General features: G+C 38.6%; 1 protein-coding gene across 1 annotated transcript in view; it reads left to right on the top strand.

The window, feature by feature from the left end:
- The window catches only part of rab18a (RAB18A, member RAS oncogene family), a 32,601-nt gene extending 12,142 nt beyond the window's left edge, over positions 1–20,459 (top strand). Inside the window, exons 2-7 of the mRNA XM_028804350.2 lie at positions 6,436–6,491; positions 14,624–14,685; positions 14,951–15,023; positions 15,167–15,285; positions 16,084–16,150; positions 18,746–20,459. Coding sequence (XP_028660183.1) covers positions 6,436–6,491; positions 14,624–14,685; positions 14,951–15,023; positions 15,167–15,285; positions 16,084–16,150; positions 18,746–18,921 — 553 coding nt within the window. The 3' untranslated portion in view covers positions 18,922–20,459. The remainder of the gene's footprint in view (positions 1–6,435; positions 6,492–14,623; positions 14,686–14,950; positions 15,024–15,166; positions 15,286–16,083; positions 16,151–18,745) is intronic.
- Positions 20,460–21,263: the final 804 nt, after the last annotated feature.

Below are 21,263 nucleotides of genomic sequence, written 5' to 3'. Positions count from 1 at the left end.
GCATTAGGGATATCAGATTGAACGCTGCTATTCAAATACAATTCAGATTTTTTTAAAAACAGTCTCGAAGCTACAAGCTGGTATTTGATTGTAACAGAACTGTTGTTTTACTCACATGAATTTTGGCATTGAGTTACTCCAGACAAGTTGTATAAAGCTGCAGTATTTTATAGGTCTGGTTTTGCTCTTCCACGATCAGCCTTTTGATAATTTTGAATGGTTAGCTTGTTATCTTCATTAGTAAAACTTGCAGCCAGACCCCTTCACAATGTAGATTTGTGTTTTTTTTCCTCTATTCCAATACTCTGTTAAAGAGCTTTATTAGTATCATCCAACACGTTGTGTCCCACAAAAAGTCTGTCTTTAATGACTGCTGTTTTATACATGATGCCTGAAACAAAGAGGTGTATTTAATAATACTCAGAGCACCTTTATTAAACCATTGCTGCGTGCCCATAGTAATCAGGTTCTGCAGATTCTGTCTTCATGCTGAGATGATCCTGCAAGTCACACAAGGGCTGCTTTTCCGTGAGAGTCCACAGGTGCTGACTGTTTTTTATTCTGAGTGTTACAATACAAAACCCTGCTGCTGCCCGTTGGAGCCTGTAAATGCCAAAAGTGACTCTGCTCTGTTGGGCCCTTGAGCAAGGCCCTTAACCTGTAATTGCTCCGTCCTGGGTAGGACGTTAATCTGCATCCAGCCCTGCATGTAGGCCCTCAAACCTGCAGGGAAAAACTTGGAGGTTGGTGGCAGAATTGGCACTCCAGCCACCATAAAAAAACGTCACACTGTTCCACTCCATCTGAACTAGTGTGGTGCTGAGGTGTCACCCATCGCATGGCTGCACTCAGGTCCTAATTTGGGATCCTGTGTTGGTTTGTCATGTGGTGGGGTGCGGCAATGTGCTGTATCCGCGCCTGCTCCTAACCCCTCCTCCTCTCCTCTGTCTTTGACCTGCCTGACTCTTGCCTGCTCTTTTACTTTGCTTGTTATTTATAACCCTGTAGTGGTCTTACTAAACTGACCTGTATTCAGATCCTTGTCAGGAGAGCGAGCCTTCCTAGCTGTCATAAAATATAGCTGTTTTCCTCTAGGGAGTGCTAGCTCCCTGGTTGGAATAAGTTATTTTGCAATTGTGGCGTTTTAAGTACCCAAAACTATATAGCTATAATATTAAAAGGCGATATCCCTCCCATAATGATACAGCGGTAAGAAGTCACATAAGAGAAAATAATTTAGCTTTCTTTAATGACGATTTACGCGGCATTATAGACGGGAAGCCATAGCAAGACATTACCAAGGTGGGATCTCGATGTTTACAGTCTGACATTTTTGACACTGCGCTGGAAGGGTCTTCAGGACTAGATGACGATATCTCTCATCCGTCCGTCGGCTTCGAGGTGTTTGGCTGCTGTCCAAGTCTTTTATACTGTTTTTTCCACGTGCAGGCCCCCATGTAGGCAAATAGTCCAATTCCAAACAAGGAAAGAAGATCTTATGCTGACTCTTAACAGATGAAAAATAGTATACATCTTTCTTCAGGTTGACTGCACGTTCCCCCAGCCATCTTTGTCTATCTTGTCCTATGCTTGGCCTAGCAATTCTGAATGCTGAGCTCCTTTGTACTAAATCTGGCTCAGTTGTGCATGTAAAAAGAAAAGAAAAAACAGATTTAAAATGTCTGCACAGACCACAGTGACATTAAACTTATTATTCTGATTTCAATAACCTAAATAATTATGTGCCACACACACTGGCACCACACTTTGCTACATTGTTATTAATATTTGTATATATTTTTTTCTTCTCGTTGTGGTGCTTCTGCAATGCATGAAACTTTTTAGACCGTGTTGCTGCATGCATCGTGTTTGTAGCATTCAGCTAATGTCCCTTGCTACAAACCTGTTGTGACATTTCTTGCTGCAGGGCAGGAGTGAAGCCCTGGAGAAAGCACTTTTTGTGAGGGTGTAGGACAAATGAGTGACTGGGGTGAGAGAGAATGCTTTCCTGCCCAGCAGGCTAAGTTTTAGCATTAGACTAAAAGCAAGATGGTGGTGTTGATGCTTCCCTTTTGTTAGGGTGCAGCTGATCAGGATTTTGATGTTTGTTATATTTAAATAACAGATACCGGAATACTACTGGGATTTTTTTTTTGCTGTTAATATATGTTCTTGCAGGTTCTTCTATTACCACTGTAATAATTAAAAAAAACAAACAAAGCACATGCAGATGTACTGTATATGTAACACCCAGAAGCGTTAACCTAAGTTTGACTATATTTGCATATTTACTTATTTTTAATTTGAATATTTTTACATTGTTTTTTGATTTAGTTGACAGCCCTAGTTGTTAGTGAAACATAATAGAAAAACCTGAACCATGCAATATGTAGTTAGTTTTGTATATGTGGTCATCTCAGGGAACTGAACTGAGCAAGTAAAGTGAACATTACTAAGTTTATTCTCATGAAAGTTTAATGTTTGAACATTGTCACTAAAGATACAATTACTTCATGGAAGTAGCATCTGCAATGTACATCAGGGGTTCTTATTGATGATAGGAATAATTTATTGTGTGTTGCAATCATATTTAAGAAAAACCTACCATTTTACTTAACCATCAGTTTAATAGCTTTTAGCAAATTTCCTTCTTGATCATTTAAAAACATTTTTTTTTGTTTTGTTCTTAATGGTATTGTAGTTGAACTTCTTTCCCTCTAAATCAAATGCATGCAGTTTTTTTTGTTCTTGGAATCATATGAACTGTATACTGAAGTTGGGTTTTGTAGTCCATTGGAATTTTTTTTTCAATTTACTTTGGCAGTAATACTGTATTTACATAGAAGGTTTAAAGCCAAAATCCTGTGTTTATATAAGCATATCTTTATATCTTTAGACTCTCACCTGATAGTTTTGTGTTGCTTTTTACAATAGACATGTCTGTGCACTGCAATATATATTTACATTGAGCTTTAGAGTTTTAACTACTGTGAGTTTCAAACACACACCATTGTGGGAATGATTACTTCCCTGTTTACTTCCAATTATGTTTTTTTCAGCAAGTAGCTGTTAATATTTTTCAGAAAATGCACAGATTTTACATGCTTTGACTGTACAGATTGATATCGGACATATGGATTATGCAACACGAGTTTGGTGATAGTTTTTTTTTTTTTTTTTTTCTTTCTTTCTTCAATGGACATTTTTCACTTCAGTTGGCACTGTATAGCATTGGTCACCTGTTGACCTTGTTAAGTTTGAATAGTCAATATTTAACTTTCACTATGAAAACCTGAGATGAAGTTTTTCTTGGCTTTTATTACTCACATGGGATAAGTATCAGTTAGAAAAGTATATGCTTTTTGGGTGGAGTATTCCTTTATGAATCTCTGTATATAAATGGCAAGTGAACTGCTTGAAGATCATAAGTGATTACAGTTAATTAGGTGTTAAGAAATAACACACTAGGTAGTGGTAAAACAGTACACTGCCAGCTTTTTTGTGGCACTGAAAGTGTTTGGATATGGATACATTTCTTTTAGTTGTCTGCTGTATAAGTACTTAAAGCCTTTTAATTATTGTATTATTTATTCACCAGTAACAGCGGACTGCACGATAATGTGCAGTGAATACACTTGACTTGAACATTCCTAGTTTTCATCCTCTTTCTCTGTACATTTATCATTCGTTTGCTCAGAGGTTGATGCACTTGCAGCTTCCTGAGCAGCTCTTCTTTTCTCCACCCTAGCGGTCCGCTTCTTCTCATCTTCCGTCGGCATCTTTTCTCATTAAATCTGATTTAAGTCAGTGTTTGTGTTGCAATTACTTAGTACGTTTTCTTTCATTTTTCACTTAAGCTGTCACTCAAGTCTTCAATCTGCCTCAAGAATGATTTAAGATATGAAGAGGTTGGGGAAGTGACGGCGTAGGTGGTAGGGATGAGAACGGCGCCCGTATGCATGCGCCGCACAGTCGCCCTGCTGGCTGCCGATGAGAGTTGATTCTACAATAAAATAAAAAAAAAAAAAAAAGAGGAATAACCTTGGAGGTCAATCATTACCTCGAAAGTGGATAGTAGAGGTCACGTAGTATTTGTGTACCAAATTTCAGGTCAGTAGGTCAAACAGTTTGCGAGCTACAGGTGATTTAAAATTCTGGATAGACAAATGGACAGCCACGGTAGCGTATTATATATAAAGATTGTAACATTTCACAATGCATTTACTTACTTGCATATGTAATTTTGTCCCAAAGTATCCCCCCTGTCCCCCCACTAAATTACTTTACAGAATGTATAGCATAATATATTCCATCTTGCACCCTTAGATCCTCAGGTGCTGGAGTATTAAAATTTGTAAGGATTAAGCACAAGGTAACTGTAGAGGCAGCTACTGTGAAACAGTATTGTTAAAAATGTTTGTGACACTGGCTCTCTGGGTATGTTTGAAGTGGCGGCCCAAAACATGTTTTAGTTGTTGCTTTTACTTGATACAGTAATCCCTCCTCCATCGCGGGGGTTGCGTTCCAGAGCCACCCGCGAAATAAGAAAATCCGCGAAGTAGAAACCATATGTTTATATGGTTATTTTTATATTGTCATGCTTGGGTCACAGATTTGCACAGAAACACAGGAGGTTGTAGAGAGACAGGAACGTTATTCAAACACTGCAAACAAACATTTGTCTCTTTTTCAAAAGTTTAAAATGTGCTCCATGACAAGACAGAGATGACAGTTCTGTCTCACAATTAAAAGAATGCAAACATATCTTCCTCTTCAAAGGAGTGCGTGTCAGGAGCACAGAATATCACATAGATAGAGAAAACAATCTCTAGCAAACAAATTGTAATAAAAAAGGTTTTCTCTGTAACAGGAGAAGGGATGAAATAAAGGAGTAAGAGGGGGGGGGGGGGTTGGTCGCTTCAGTGCAAAACCAGCTACAAAGATTGGAATGTTTGGGATGATAGCGAAAGAATGTGCAAAAACTTGCTTCTCATAAAGAGTTTCAGAATGTTATGGGAATACAGTCAAGGCCATGTACTTGTTTTTCACTTCGAGGGGCTTCATTGCAAGCAACGCTTGTTATTGTGTGTCTTCTGATACTAGGCACCATCTCAGTGAGGGCCAAGTAGAAGAAAAACAATACTGCGTCCCGTGGAAGGGTGTGTGCTGAAACTGATCACTTCTGTATACACTGCTTACACGTAAGCCATTTTGGGTAAGGACACTCAATTAGTATATAAGGGAAGGTTCCGCCCTCAGTTTCTTCGGAAGCTCAACCGTGGGGAACGTGCACACCGCCCGGTATTGGACCAGGCTCACGAGTTGATCCTCTGACGAGACTGACACGCGGGCTCCCTCAGTCTACTGGTCTAGGATGATGGCTCTGGGTCTTTTGATATTACTGTAAGTATAGTATAATTCACATATCTGTATTACTGTAAGTTAATAGTATAAATCATATATCTTTATATATATTACTGTAAGTCAATAGTACAATTCCTATATCTGCATGTATATTGCTATTATATTGTATGTAACTGATATTATATTTGAACAAGTAAACACAATTGAAGTATTGGACCTTTCCTCTCTGATTCCTGCCTGCTTATTTTCTCTTAAAACCTTGGAACCATTTTCCCAAACTAAAACACAAATCAATAGAACTATTTGGCTTTTAAGTATGCGAAGCACCGCGGCACAAAGCTGTTGAAGGCGGCAGCTCACACCCCCTCCGTCAGGAGCAGGGAGAGAGAGAGAGAGAGAGACACACACACACACACACACACACACAGAGACAGAGTTTGTTTTTCAGTCAAAAATCAATACGTGCCCTTCGAGCTTTTAAGTATGCGAAGCACTGTGCAGCATGTCGTTTCAGGAAGCAGCTGCACAAAAGATAGCAACGTGAAGATAATCTTTCAGCATTTTTAGACGAGCGTCCGTATCGTCTAGGTGTGCGAACAGCCCCCCTGCTCAATCCCCATACGTCAGGATCACAGATAGTCAGCGCAAGAGAGAGAGAAAAGTAAGCAATCTAGCTTCTCAGCCATCTGCCAATAGCGTCCCTTGTATGAAATCAACTGGGCAAACCAACTGAGGAAGCATGTACCAGAAATTAAGCAGAAATCCGCGAACCAGCAAAAAATCTGCGATATATATTTAAATATGCTTACATATAAAATCCGTGATGGAGTGAAGCCGCGAAAGGCGAAGCGCGATATAGCGAGGGATCACTGTATTCTATCTTAATTGTGTTGTTTGATTTTTTTTTTTTTTTACATTTTCTGTTATTAACCTCATCATTTTTTGCAGTACGTATGTTTGTGTATATGACCATCCTAACTGTATCTAAATTTCACTGGAGTATTTTTGTATTGAGTGCAATCAGGGCGATCCTTTGTCTGACGCACAAAACAAATATTTTCTTGTTTGCAGTCTTCTTCTGAGATTCACAGATGATACGTTTGATCCAGAACTCGCAGCTACTATTGGTAAGTCAAGTTGAATTAACTGTATTACTGCTTTATTTTCCAATTACTATCTAGGATTTTTTTTTTTTTTTTGTTGTGGTCAAAAGTTTTGAGAAACATACAAATATTGTTTTTCACAAAGTTTGTTGCCTCTGTGTTTTTAGATCTTTTTCTCAGATGTTTCTATGATACACTGAAGTAGAATTACAAGCATTTCATAAGTTTCAAAGGCTTTTATTGACAATTACATGAAGTTTATGCGCAGAGTCAATATTTGCAGTGTTGGCCCTTCTTTCTTTTTCAAGACCTCTGCAATTCGCCGTGGCATGCTGGCAATCAGCTCCTGGGCCAAATCCTGACTGATGGCAGCCCATTCTTGCAGAATCAATGCTTGGAGTTTGTCAGAATTGGTGTGTTTTTGTTTGTCCACCCACCTCTTGAGGATTGACCCCAAGTTCTCAATGGGATTAAGGTCTGGGGAGGTTCCTGGCCATGGATCCAAAATTTCAATGTTTTGTTCCCTGAGCCACTTAGTTCTCACTTTTGCCTTATGGCCTGGTGCTCCATCATGCTGGAAAACTGTTCTTGGATGGTTGGGAGAAGTTGCTCTGGAGGATGTTTTGGTCCCATTCTTTATTTATGGCTGTGTTCTTATGCAAAATTGTGGGTGATCCCACTCCCTTGGCTGAGAAGAAACCCCATGTGACATGAATGGTCTCAGGATGCTTTACTGTTGGCATGGCAGAGCACAGATGGTAGCGCTCACCTTTTCTTTTTTCCAGATGCCCCAAACAGCCAGAAGGGGATTCATTAGAGAAAATGACTTGATGCCAGCAGTCCAATCCCTGTACCTTTTGCAGAATATCAGTCTGTCCTTGATGTTTTTCTTGGCTTCTTTGCTGCCCTTCTTGACACCCACCAGGCCATCCTCCAAAAGTCTTCGCCTCACTCACACCTGCCTGCTGCCATTCCTGAGCAAGCTCTGCCCTGGTGGTGCCCACAGCTGAATCCACTTTAGGGAGATTGTCCTGGCACTTGCTGGACTTGTTTGGGCTCCCTGAAGCCTTCTTCACAACAGCAGTGGAAATGGGTTTTTTGGGATTAAGTTAATTTTCATTGCAACAAGGGACTTTGCAATTAATTGCAATTCATCTGATCACTCTTTATAACATTCTGGAATATATGCAAATTGCCATCATTAAAACCCAGGCAGAAAACTTTGTGAAAATGAGTATTTGTGTCATTTTCCAAATTTGGCCACGTCTCTATGTAAGGATGAGAAGGCCCCATTTATACAGGTCCCAGAAGTACTTCCGGTGCCAGGATATTGCACTGAGGTAGCAATTCTAGGTCAGGTGGGAACTCCTTCAAACAGAGGCAGCAATCCGTGCAGCTCTCCCTGGTGGCACCCATGATAACCAGCATATCTGCCCAGTGGGATGTACTGTATACAGTGCATCTGGAAAGTATTCACAGCGCATCACATTTTCCACATTTTGTTACGTTGCAGCTTTATTCCAAAATGGATTAAATAAATTTTTTTCCTCAGAATTCTACACACAACACCCCATAATGACAACGTGAAAAAAGTTTACTTGAGATTTTTGCAAATTTATTAAAAATAAAAAAATTGAGAAAGCACATGTACGTAAGTATTCACAGCCTTTGCCATGAAGCTCAAAATTGAGCTCAGGTGCATCCTGTTTCCCCTGATCATCTTTGAGATGTATCTGAAGCTTAATTGGAGTCCACCTGTGGTAAATTCAGTTGGTTGGACATGATTTGGAAAGGCACATACCTGTATATATAAGGTCCCACAGTTGACAGTTCATGTCAGAGCACAAACCAAGCATGAAGTCAAAGGAATTGTCTGTAGACCTCCGAGACAGGATTGTCTCGAGGCACAAATCTGGGGAAGGTTACAGAAAAATTTCTGCTGCTTTGAAGGTACCAATGAGCACAGTGGCCTCCATCATCCATAAGTGGAAGATGTTCGAAACCACCAGGACTCTTCCTAGAGCTGGCCAGCCATCTAAACTGAGCGATCAGGGGAGAAGGGCCTTAGTCAGGGAGGTGACCAAGAACCCGTTGGTCACTCTATCAGAGCTCCAGAGGTCCTCTGTGGAGAGAGGAGAACCTTCCAGAAGGACAACCATCTCTGCAGCAATCCACCAATCAGGCCTGTATGGTAGAGTGGCCAGACGGAAGCCACTCCTTAGTAAAAGGCACATGGCAGCCCGCCTGGAGTTTGCCAAAAGGCACCTGAAGAACTCTCAGACCATGAGAAAGAAAATTCTCTGGTCTGATGAGACAAAGATTGAACTCTTTGGTGTGAATGCCAGGCGTCACGTTTGGAGGAAACCTGGCACCGCTCATCACCAGGCCAATACCATCCCTACAGTGAAGCATGGTGGTGGCAGCATCATGCTGTGAGGATGTTTTTCAGCGGCAGGGACTGGGAGACTAGTCAGGATAAAGGGAAAGATGACTGCAGCAATGTACAGAGACATCCTGGATGAAAACCTGCTCCAGAGCGCTCCTGACCTCAGACTGGGGCGACGGTTCATCTTTCAGCAGGACAACGACCCTAAGCACACAGCCAAGATATCAAAGGAGTGGCTTCAGGACAACTCTGTGAATGTCCTTGAGTGGCCCAGCCAGAGCCCAGACTTGAATCCGATTGAACATCTCTGGAGAGATCTTAAAATGGCTGTGCACCGACGCTTCCCATCCAACCTGATGGAGCTTGAGAGGTGCTGCAAAGAGGAATGGGCGAAACTGGCCAATGATAGGTGTGCCAAGCTTGTGGCATCATATTCATCAAGACTTGAGGCTGTATTTGCTGCCAAAGGTGCATTGACAAAGTATTGAGCAAAGGCTGTGAATACTTATGTACATGGGATTTCTCCATTTTTTTATTTTTAATAAATTTGCAAAAACCTCAAGTAAACTTTTTTCACGTTGTCATTATGGGGTGTTGTGTGTAGAATTCTGAGGAAAAAAATGAATCTAATCCATTTTGGAATAAGACTGTAACATAACAAAATGTGAAAAAAAGTGATGCGCTGTGAATACTTTCCGGATGCACTGTATCGGTGCCCTGGCCCAGGAATACTGCCATCAGCCAACTGGGGAAGTGTACTGCCTTGGAAAGTTATCTCCACCTATCTAACCATTATACTGGTTTCCCGGCCAGAAAAGGGCTTTCTGTCCAATCCCGCCAAGACACTAGTCCATCCATTTCTCCTTCCTTGGTGGAATCTCATGCCAGCTTCCTGCCTCTCTTTGTGACTACGCATTATGTCGGATACTATTCATTCCATCCCTTTTGTCCATCCAAGCCTACAAATTTCTAACTTTTTGCTCAGGTCTGTTAGGTTTTTAAAATCAAATACCAGATCATATTGACAATGTAAAGACTAGTTTGGACATATACAGATTGTTTTCCCTGTTGCTAATGACACTGGTATTTGGCCTTTATTTAAAGAAAAAGTCCATTCAGGACCAGTAGAGCGTTTGTTTCTCAAACTGCAGATTTTGATGTCCTTCTCCTCCTATGCAGCTGTCCATCTCGGTATTCACCCTCTTTTTCTATACTCATTAGATCCAATTTACCCTCTTCTCTCAAGACAGTAATAGACAATTTTGTATTAAATGTTCAGTTTATTGGCAATTTGTCACATGGAATAGCTTTCATTCTCAAAAAAAAAACCCCACTAAATATAGACAAACACATTTTTTGAGAAAGCTGATTTTTGAACACTGAAATGAACTTTAGGAATGCAAGTAACTTGCACCCCAAATGAACAGAATAAGAGGTTTCAGTGGTGCTAATGCAATTAGAAAGGTTTTGCTAATAACTAATTAGCAATTAAAATGACTAAGTATAAGCTAAGGGAGTTTACCATTAGGACACTAAAGAAATGGCTGCTGAAAATGGGACTTTGAAGCAATATGCGAATGGTCGATTAAAAATCAGTCCTTTCAAGAATTAATGGCCATTATACACACTAGTAATGCCTATATTTTTAAATCACTTTAATCATAATCAATAAATAAAATCAATCAATAAAAGGTATCCATTTCTATCAAAACCATGAAAACGTCTAGGTGACCCTAAATGTTTTAATGATAGTGTATTTACTGTGTTGACTGAAAGCACACAACATGAAGGTGTGACGATGCGGGTTCGCTCCACGCTCCCATCGTCCTTCCGGGTGCCCTGAACCCGACACTGTCGACAATGTCACTGATGAGCTAGGCAGTGAGGCACAACATAGCAAGGGGATGGTGCAAAAACTGCTTTTATTTAAAACAACAAAAATTAAAGTAGTGTCCAAATAAATAGTGCAGTGTATTCAAAAGTCTTCAAATAAATAATCCATTAAAATGGGTGAAAGGTGGAGGTTAAAATCCAATAGAAAAAAATCTTTTAAAAACAACAAGGTTAAAACAATGGCTGGAAGCAGTCTCTTAAAATCCAAAGCACGGTGCCTTTTTCTTTCTACCTGGCGGCTACCCTGCTTCTCCCATCGGACTTCGCTACAGGGGAGTCGCCCTACCTACAGGTGCAGCTGCCTTCCACACTGGTCCAGTAGCCCTTCGATCCCTGGCTACGTCGGGCTCCATCCTGACCGAGACTAGGGTTCTTTCCCCAGCGCCCAGGGCGCTCACACTGGGGCTAAACCAGCCCAAAGCCTCCACGACTGCCACTGCCTTTCGACGGCCAGTCGTCTTCAATACCAGTCACTCCAGCTCTGTGATCGCTCAGCTGGAGTGACCGCTTTCTTCAGCCCCAGAGTGTTGGTCAAACACTCAACTGCAGGGTCTCACCTCCCAGCTGCCTGCCTTTGCTCCATCGAGCCTGCTCTCTCTCTCGCACTGGCTATCCTTTCCCTGCTTCCTGTCACCTTCTTCCCTGCAACCTCCGTCTCTTTCTTTTCTTTTTCCTCTCCTACTAACCGCCTCACGCTTCTATACAGTGGTGTGAAAAACTATTTGCCCCCTTCCTGATTTCTTATTCTTTTGCATGTTTGTCACACAAAATGTTTCTGATCATCAAACACATTTAACCATTAGTCAAATATAACACAAGTAAACACAAAATGCAGTTTGTAAATGGTGGTTTTTATTATTTAGGGAGAAAAAAAAATCCAAACCTATATGGCCCTGTGTGAAAAAGTAATTGCCCCCTGAACCTAATAACTGGTTGGGCCACCCTTAGCAGCAATAACTGCAATCAAGCGTTTGCGATAACTTGCAATGAGTCTATTACAGCGCTCTGGAGGAATTTTGGCCCACTCATCTTTGCAAAATTGTTGTAATTCAGCTTTATTTGAGGGTTTTCTAGCATGAACCGCCTTTTTAAGGTCATGCCATAGCATCTCAATTGGATTCAGGTCAGGACTTTGACTAGGCCACTCCAAAGTCTTCATTTTGTTTTTCTTCAGCCATTCAGAGGTGGATTTGCTGGTGTGTTTTGGGTCATTGTCCTGTTGCAGCACCCAAGATCGCTTCAGCTTGAGTTGACGAACAGATGGCCGGACATTCTCCTTCAGGATTTTTTGGTAGACAGTAGAATTCATGGTTCCATCTATCACAGCAAGCCTTCCAGGTCCTGAAGCAGCAAAACAACCCCAGACCATCACACTACCACCACCATATTTTACTGTTGGTATGATGTTCTTTTTCTGAAATGCTGTGTTCCTTTTACGCCAGATGTAACGGGACATTTGCCTTCCAAAAAGTTCAACTTTTGTCTCATCAGTCCACAAGGTATTTTCCCAAAAGTCTTGGCAATCATTGAGATGTTTCTTAGCAAAATTGAGACGAGCCCTAATGTTCTTTTTGCTTAACAGTGGTTTGCGTCTTGGACATCTGCCATGCAGGCCGTTTTTGCCCAGTCTCTTTCTTATGGTGGAGTCGTGAACACTGACCTTAATTGAGGCAAGTGAGGCCTGCAGTTCTTTAGACGTTGTCCTGGGGTCTTTTGTGACCTCTCGGATGAGTCGTCTCTGCGCTCTTGGGGTAATTTTGGTCGGCCGGCCACTCCTGGGAAGGTTCACCACTGTTCCATGTTTTTGCCATTTGTGGATAATGGCTCTCACTGTGGTTCGCTGGAGTCCCAAAGCTTTAGAAATGGCTTTATAACCTTTACCAGACTGATAGATCTCAATTACTTCTGTTCTCATTTGTTCCTGAATTTCTTTGGATCTTGGCATGATGTCTAGCTTTTGAGGTGCTTTTGGTCTACTTCTCTGTGTCAGGCAGCTCCTATTTAAGTGATTTCTTGATTGAAACAGGTGTGGCAGTAATCAGGCCTGGGGGTGGCTACGGAAATTGAACTCAGGTGTGATACACCACAGTTAGGTTATTTTTTAACAAGGGGGCAATTACTTTTTCACACAGGGCCATGTAGGTTTGGATTTTTTTTCTCCCTAAATAATAAACACCATCATTTAAAAACTGTATTTTGTGTTTACTTGTGTTATATTTGACTAATGGTTAAATGTGTTTGATGATCAGAAACATTTTGTGTGACAAACATGCAAAAGAATAAGAAATCAGGAAGGGGGCAAATAGTTTTTCACACCACTGTATATGACAGGGATGTGGATCAGCCGTGGCAATCAGCTGCTCCTGGGAACAATTACGGATGCGGACGACTCCTCATCTGTGCACTTAAGCGAGGTTCACCCGCATCACGAATTCCCCGGGAACTGATCCGCCACACACACCATGCCCCCTCGCTAAGCCGCGAGTGTGGCAATTATTTATTTAAAAAGTGGCCCTGTTAACTTGAGCTGTGGACCCACTACACCACAAAAGGATATACAGCAGCGTTAATCATCAGGCTACTTTTTAGCACTCTAACCTGTTAAAGTTTGGCTTTTAATTTTATAGAGATGCCATTGTGTTTTTTTTATATTATTTATTAAAGGAGTTACAAACATTGAATAACAATAAACAAAAGACAAAACTTACAAAATTAAAAAAGAGGTTATATTTTTTTTAAAAGGCTAGAATTTGAATTAGTATATGTGAAATAGGAATTTTAACATCTTATATTACAATTTACATTTAGAGTTATAGCTTTGACTCCACAGCTCTAGTGGTGACCTAAGATAAGGAAGAATCCAGAGGTAATAAAAAAGAAGTTGGACAGGATGGCAGAAAGTGTTGGGTGGAAAGAGCAGGTTTTCTTGCTGCTCTGCATGTGTTCTAACAAATACTTAGGACAAAACCACTGTAGTTGCTGAACATGAAGGAGCAAGGCAGAAAATACTCCTCCCTACTAGAGGTAAAGCATTAAGCCCCTTGCTTCTTAAGATGTATCCAGAATAGGTTAGAAACCTTCAATTTGTTTATAGCAAAGCTAGGATGGGTGTCATTTCAGAAGATATTTATTTTTGGAGACATTTGAGGAGCTTTTCCACATGATTGCTTGCTTTACAATTCTACCTGTAAGGTTAAGTTTTTTTTACTGCTATTGGCTGATTTATTTGTTATTGTCTTTATTTTTCCTTTGTGTCTTGTGCACCTCTTCACAAATCAGCCACGCCTTTTTTCGTAGTGTAAATGTTTTGATGGATAATCTGCTGTAATACTTCAGATAGTGTCTGGCCTTTTATAAAGAGACCCCTTGGAGTACTGCTGTTTGCAGCCAAAATTACATCTAAATATGTGTTTGTGTTTGTGTGTGTGTGCTTTAAATTGAATTTCCTGTTTTGTCACGGGGGGTGTTTTTGTGTATATGAGTATGTATTATTCCCTTGTAATTGGAATAAGATAAAATGCCTTTTAAATATAAATATAGTTTTTTTTTCTTGTTGTGCTCTGAATTTGAGTATGCAGGTTTTGGAATTAAGTTATTCTTTTCTAACCCTTTTATATATATATATATATATATATATATATATATATATAATATGTTTTACCTTGTCGTTATTATTAAATAGTTAAGAAATGTTTTCATCATGTTTTAAGACACACCTGTTCCTGTCCAGTTAAACTGCTGTATTGATTTTCATCTCTTCCACATTTGGGTATTTCTTTTATAAATTATGTTTTGTCATAACCATTAATATGCATGTGAGAACTATTTGCAAAAAAAAAAAAAAAAAATCAAAATCTAAAATTTTGTTTCCTCTCAGGTGTTGACTTTAAGGTGAAGACTATTTCAGTTGATGGAAACAAAGCAAAGCTTGCAATATGGGTAGGTTCTTTGTTACTTTTAAATTTCAGGATGACGGAGTTTAATTTCATTTTCATGAGAGATTTTCCAAGATAAAAGACATTATCCGTTATAGTTGCTTTTCAGAATGTGTAAAGTGTGAGCATAGAAAAAAAAAATATGTAAAATAATTTTTGGCTTTTATTGCTCCAAACCAGTAGGTGGTGGTATTGCACTTTATTGTAATACATCATTTTGTATACTCGATACTTTTTTGTTTTAGCCTAAAATTGTTTTTTAATTTTAGGACACTGCTGGGCAGGAGAGATTCAGAACTCTAACACCTAGTTACTATCGAGGAGCACAAGGTGTAATCTTGGGTAAGGCAACAATAATAGTTAATGTTATTGCCTGAAGGTTTAGATAATTGACTGTTGTATATTTACTTTTATATAGTAATAGTTTTATGTAATGTGCTTTAATGCTTACATTTATAACTATTTCTTATCTGTATTTTTTCCAGTATATGATGTGACGAGAAGAGATACTTTTGCCAAGCTAGATAACTGGTTAAACGAACTAGAGACATACTGTACAAGGAATGACCTTGTCAAAATGTTAGTTGGGAATAAAATTGATAAGGTAAGAAAATTCTAATCCGTGAGTATATACAGTAATAAGTAGAAACTTGATTTTACAGTATAATTTCTGATATTTTATAATTTTGGTCGTATAAGTCGAAAGCAGAAAACTTCACACTATTGGTCCAAGGGATTATGATATGCTAACGCCCACCTGAGAAAGTAACCACGGAGCACACTGGTTTTTTTTTTTCTACATGGGTGCGGCAATGCGCTGTATCAATCCGTGCTCCTAACCTCTCTCTCTCGTGCCTACGTGACCACACTGTAATACCCAAACTATTCTGAAGCGACGTTTGCACTGTTTAGTGTTTTTTGTATCTCACACCCTCATACACCTTTATCGCAAGAGCATCCCTTATCTACGATGGAGCGTTCGATCAGAAGAAAATATGAAGCTGGTTTTAAATTAAACGTTGTTGAAATAGCGAAAGAAATTGGTAACTGCACTGCTGCAACAAACTTCAATTCATCTGAGAAACTGATGCGAGATTGGAGGATTAAGTGTCGCATTTTTGAATGGGTGTACAAGTCAGGGTCTGATTTTTATGATTGATTTTTCGGGTTTCAATACCAGACTTATATGTGAGTATATACGGTGTAAACTTTTTTGAAGAGCAACTTTAGGTATTGGCTTTCTGTTCTAAATTGCAAAAATGTCTTCATTATAAATAGGCAGTGTGTTGTTATACCTAAAGTTAATGCATCTTCAGTAGATTTTTTTTCTTCAAATCTTCCCTAACTAAAGCTTAACAAGATGTCAGATTATAAAACATTTATTTTTTTTTCTCCCCTGCAGGAAAACCGAGAAATGGATCGAAATGAGGGTCTTAAGTTTGCAAGGAAACATTCTATGCTTTTTATAGGTAAGTTATGGTTCAATGTAATTATTTTTTTTATCCCCCTGAAAAAGCACTTTAATACCTTTTTGTAATGATAAGGGCAAAAGTAAAACATGAACTGTTAGGACGTGTGGAAGTATGCATTTATCAGTTGGTCAGACAGTCTTTTTTTCATATTAAGTCCCGTATGTTAAATGTTGTTTAGTTTAGAGTGCATGTGACAGGATCACCTCAGCTTTGAACTGTCTACTATCTTATTACAAGAGACTGTTAAATCATTTTCTTTCTGCGTTGGCAGTAATCAGCGATAATTGGTGTATAGAGCAGAGCATTCAGGGAAGAATTTGCGCAGACATTCCTCTCCACAGCTAAACAAGCTGTTACAAATTAATTTCTTTCTGATTGCTTCCATAGTCTTACAATACTTGTATTCACAATTCAATAGTAGAATTGAAAGTTGCATAGCACAATAACTACTGCTGCTTTAGACCCCTACAGTTATTTTGTTTTTGTTTTTTATGGACACTAGCCATTTCAAAAAAATGAAATAACCATTGTATCCATTTTCTTGTTTTAATAGGATTTATTTATACATATTAAAATTCACTGAAAAAGATTAAAAAATGAAAGCAATTCATTTTAACCATGGTAACTCTCCCAGCACATGTGAGATTTAAAGATTTCACCTGGCTGCTTAAGCTAAACTTGAATTGATATTTAAGTTGTAATTGTCATTCATAGATTTGTGAACTGCAATGAAACAATTAAATAGCACTGTTGTAATTCTTACTGATTTGCAAGGCTATTCATCAGAAATAATATACTCGTTTTTGTCTTGATGTTAAACCTTTTCGGCCCTGGATTTTCTGTTTTTATGGGAAAAATTATTTTGTGAGACATTCTTCCTTTTGGGGTGTCTAGGAAGCTCAAAAATGAAAAAAGAAAAACAATTATCACTATTATTATGCAATAGCTGCCAAATAATTCAGTCTTCTTGAGGAAATAAATCTGAAAGTGGAGCTACTTATTATGTGGTGCATATAGTACGGAAGTGTCCATATTCACGGACTTTATGCCAGTCTCTCCAGTCTGCACTAATAGTAGCACACCCGGTTCAAACGGCTGCAAACGTACCTGTGCTTTACAAAAACAGCTGTATATTTATGTACTAGTAATAGGCTGTCAGGGCCGAAAGGGTTAATCTTGAAACCCAGAGTTTTTATAGAACTTTTCTAGTATATAGAGTACATGTGGAAGCAAATAGGTATCCGTAGCATCAACCACCATGCCATTTTCATAAATAGTTTTTTTATTGAAATCCTTCCCTTGCAATTTGCTTAATTTCTTTTTAATCATGCAGGTAATGTTGATTGTGAATGCAATCTTTGACGTAGGACACTTCATTCAGCCTTTACATTCTAAGATGTAGACATTAGAGTTTGTATTATTTACATGAAATGAAGCTTGTAGGATGGAACATAAAGTGTAATCTGTGCATATGTACTGGTCACCATGCTACAAAAATGATAATAACCCTAGAAGCTGTGCAGTTAGGAGAACAAATCAAGTGCATCCCGGCACTCAAGGGCATGTCCTGCTCTTGACAGGCTTAGGGAACAGAATTTCTTAGGTACTGAGCAGAGAGAGTCGTGTAGGGACCTAATCAGAGTCTTTGAAAATTTCAAAGCTATTCATAAAGCTGATCCAGCAGATTTTTTCAGTTAAGTAGCTAATCACATACTCCAGGACTGCAGTAGAAATTATGGGGAAGTGTAATTAAACTAAAGACAGGAAGCACTTCTTCACACCGTGTGTGCTGGAAATCTGGAACAAATGGTTGAGTCATACAGTTGAAGCGGAAACTTGGACAACTTTTTGTTTTTTTAAGTATCTCGATGAGATATTGGAACAGCTTAGCTGACCTAATCAGGTTGATGACCTGAATGGACTCCTCTCATTGGTCAGATAATTTATGTTCTTGTATTCTGAAGGCAAAGGGGCATCATGCACTTTGGCGGGTAGTTCATTCAAAATTTGGAGAACATAAAGTGGCTTTGCCTTCCTTAGGAGTTTTAATTTATCTTTACAGATACAAAGCTTTCATACTGTTTGTGATTTGTGTGCATTTGTACTTGTGTAGGTATTAAATATACCTAAATATGCCAAGATTCTCTTCATTAGTTTACAAAAATATGTAGCAATTTTGGAATTATTATGGTAATATTTCATTTTTGTTGCTGAACAGAATGCACCAAGATGTTTATGGAAAAACTATATCCCGGGTCATAAAACCTTGAAATTGAGAACAGTTATGTTTGACATTTTGAATCCTGCCAATGATCATAATTGCAGCTGCCTTTCACCACATTATTATAATCAACATTAAAATGATCACATTTCATAAAGACAAAACATTTTGAAGAAAGCGTTATGTTTCAGTTTTCCTCCTTCTGTGTATTTCTTCTATTTAAAACATTGTGTCAAGAAAAATCTGGAGCTTCTGTCATTTTGCACTGTTAATTATTTCTGCTAGAATGTTTGACACACTTTCATGTAGCTCTATGTCGTGTTGTTTTGAGATACCTCACATAACTTGTACTTTTGTATGTCTGTCTATAGAGGCAAGTGCAAAAACGTGTGATGGTGTACAGTGCGCATTTGAAGAACTGGTGGAGAAAATAATTCAGACTCCCGGCTTATGGGAGAGTGAAACATCAAGCAGAGGAGTAAGGCTGACGGACCAGGAAGCTGGAAGATCAGGTGGAAGCTGTGGTGGATACTGTTCACTCGTGTAGAATGTTGAAGGCCTTTTAAAACAGCTGATGAACTGTATTCTTAGTATCTGATAGGGCCATTGCTCTTTGCACACTTTCAGAGATCACAGCAGTGATTCATTTTTGTAACAAAAGGTAAAACACCGCTTACCAGACATGTGATTCGGACCTGACATTGCAACGATCCAATCCAAGAGTATTCATTTTGTACAGGGATAGTTCAGAGCATGTCAGGCACAAGTTATGTAGCAAAAATACTAGTGACTAAACAAAAACGCATCCATCCTCTGCTTTTGCAGATCATCGTCATATTACCATCTGTCTTTTTTTTTTTTTTTTCCTGTCAGCAGATTTTCATTTTATTTTTTAATCTGCCGTTGTGGTCATTGCCTCGTTTATACTCTAGCACAAATATATCGAACCAGAATCATTTATGTTCCTTTCATAATTTTTTTTTCCATGGAGCACTGCATGAATTGGACTGCTGCTGTTTTAATCATTTTAAAGGTGTCTCACCTTGTTTAAATGCAATGCATACTTGAGAACGTGCTCCTCTATAATCCTTAAGAAGCTGTCTGAAATAACCGTTAGAGTATGTTTGTATTCCTGATTCTAACATTATAATTATTCAAAAGAGTTTAAGCTCTTGAGGACAGCATCTTGGCTTTCTATTGAATGCATGTTGTCTTCTGCTTCCTTTCCTGCCGATTCCTTTTCTGATATTCACTTTTAAATGTTAAATCTGTGGAATTATTATGTTTAAAATATCAAGCATTCCTTCTTTTTTTTTTTTTTTTTTTTTGAATGATGCCTCCTGGAGTTTTTGCATGTTAGGAAAACACTACCAAATCAAAGTATTTGGAAAACAAAATCCTTGAGCTTTTTGTTTTTCTTTCTTTGTTTGCCAGTGAAATCTTTTTAGTGCTGACCATGTTTACACACAAGCTACATCTATATTAAATTAACCAAATTATCTGTATAGTGTACAGATATTTTAGCATATGCCTTCCACTTATGATGTGTAGTTGCATTACATTTAGGGTATGTACTTCATTGTATTACATTCTCTTTTAGTTGAATTTTGTAAAAGAAGAAAAACTAGAGAGTTGTATTTACCTTACTCAGTTTCAAAATTGAATTTGTTGTCCTAATTGTGCTTTTTTTAAATTTAATTGGTCAAATCTAAAAATGGTTGTTGGTTTCCTATAATATGTACAGTTATTTTTTTTTCCTGCACAACATAGCTGTCCATGGACTGGCAGTTTTACTGAAAGTCGATTAAATAGGCCATTGATATCTGTGTTTAATTTGGTGCATTTCACAGAAATGACAGGTATGTTTTCATCAGATTTTTAATTTTTGCAAAAAAATAAATCCTTTTTGTATTTATATAGTAATATGCTGTTTTGAAGAATACATTGATTACAGAACTGTGTTTGGCTGCATTCATGTGCTGTTCATTGCATTTTAAAAATATAACATCCAAACAGTACTGTAAAAACAACACTTAAGATTACAGACTAGCCTCAATTGTAAATAAAGTATAAAGTAAAAAGCAATTTTTTCTTTTGGGAGTGGTTTGTCTGTGAAGTATGAAATGGTGGAAATTAAATGAGCACTCAAGAAAAATATGTAATTCATTTGATTTAAAAAAAAAAAATAGTTGTTGGATAGCAAATTGAGTGAGAGTGCCCGTGTTAATATTGGCTGAAAATAAAACTACAAATATCAGATCATCAGAGCTTATGCAAAGAGATTTGGAAAAGTCCTGCGTGGTTATGTCAGACACATTTCTTGTAGGGAGAAAGAAACGATATTCACTCACGGGCAGTTATACCGTTGCGTTGTCACAATGTAATTCCATACACGGAATCAAAATTCAATGTGATATTGATGAAAAGGTAAAAGCAAAAAGAGATATATATAATAGGTGATATGACAGAAGTGTGCCGCGTGAGATGCAGATCACGTGGCGCAGCAGCAGATTGAGCAAAAAGGAGGTAAAACAAATGTGTGTGTTTCCCACAGTATTACCATTTAAGAGGGGGTGTCGGAGGAGCGAACGCGTCTCCTTGGAGTGCGTTCAGCCCCCCTCTTCGAAATGCAAGCGACAGAGACACAAAGTGGTTGGCGCATACCGTAGGCTTGGGGGACGAGCGAAGCAAGTACATTTATACCCTTAGTACCTTTATAAATACATTTTGATTCACTTAGCTATTATCCATTAATAATGAATATTAGAAAAACTATTTATTGCTTAGCTCTGTTTTTGTCCATTCATTGCCATTTCTTCATTAGCGTTTTTGTTGCCTTTTGGCCCTGACAATCTGAGGTTTTTTGGAGCTCCGACTGTCATTTACCGT

This window comes from Erpetoichthys calabaricus, chromosome 6 (assembly GCF_900747795.2).
Source record: "Erpetoichthys calabaricus chromosome 6, fErpCal1.3, whole genome shotgun sequence".
Lineage (NCBI taxonomy): Eukaryota > Metazoa > Chordata > Cladistia > Polypteriformes > Polypteridae > Erpetoichthys > Erpetoichthys calabaricus.
Note: the sequence above shows the minus strand (reverse complement) of the source record. Positions and strands in the feature narration are given on the sequence as shown.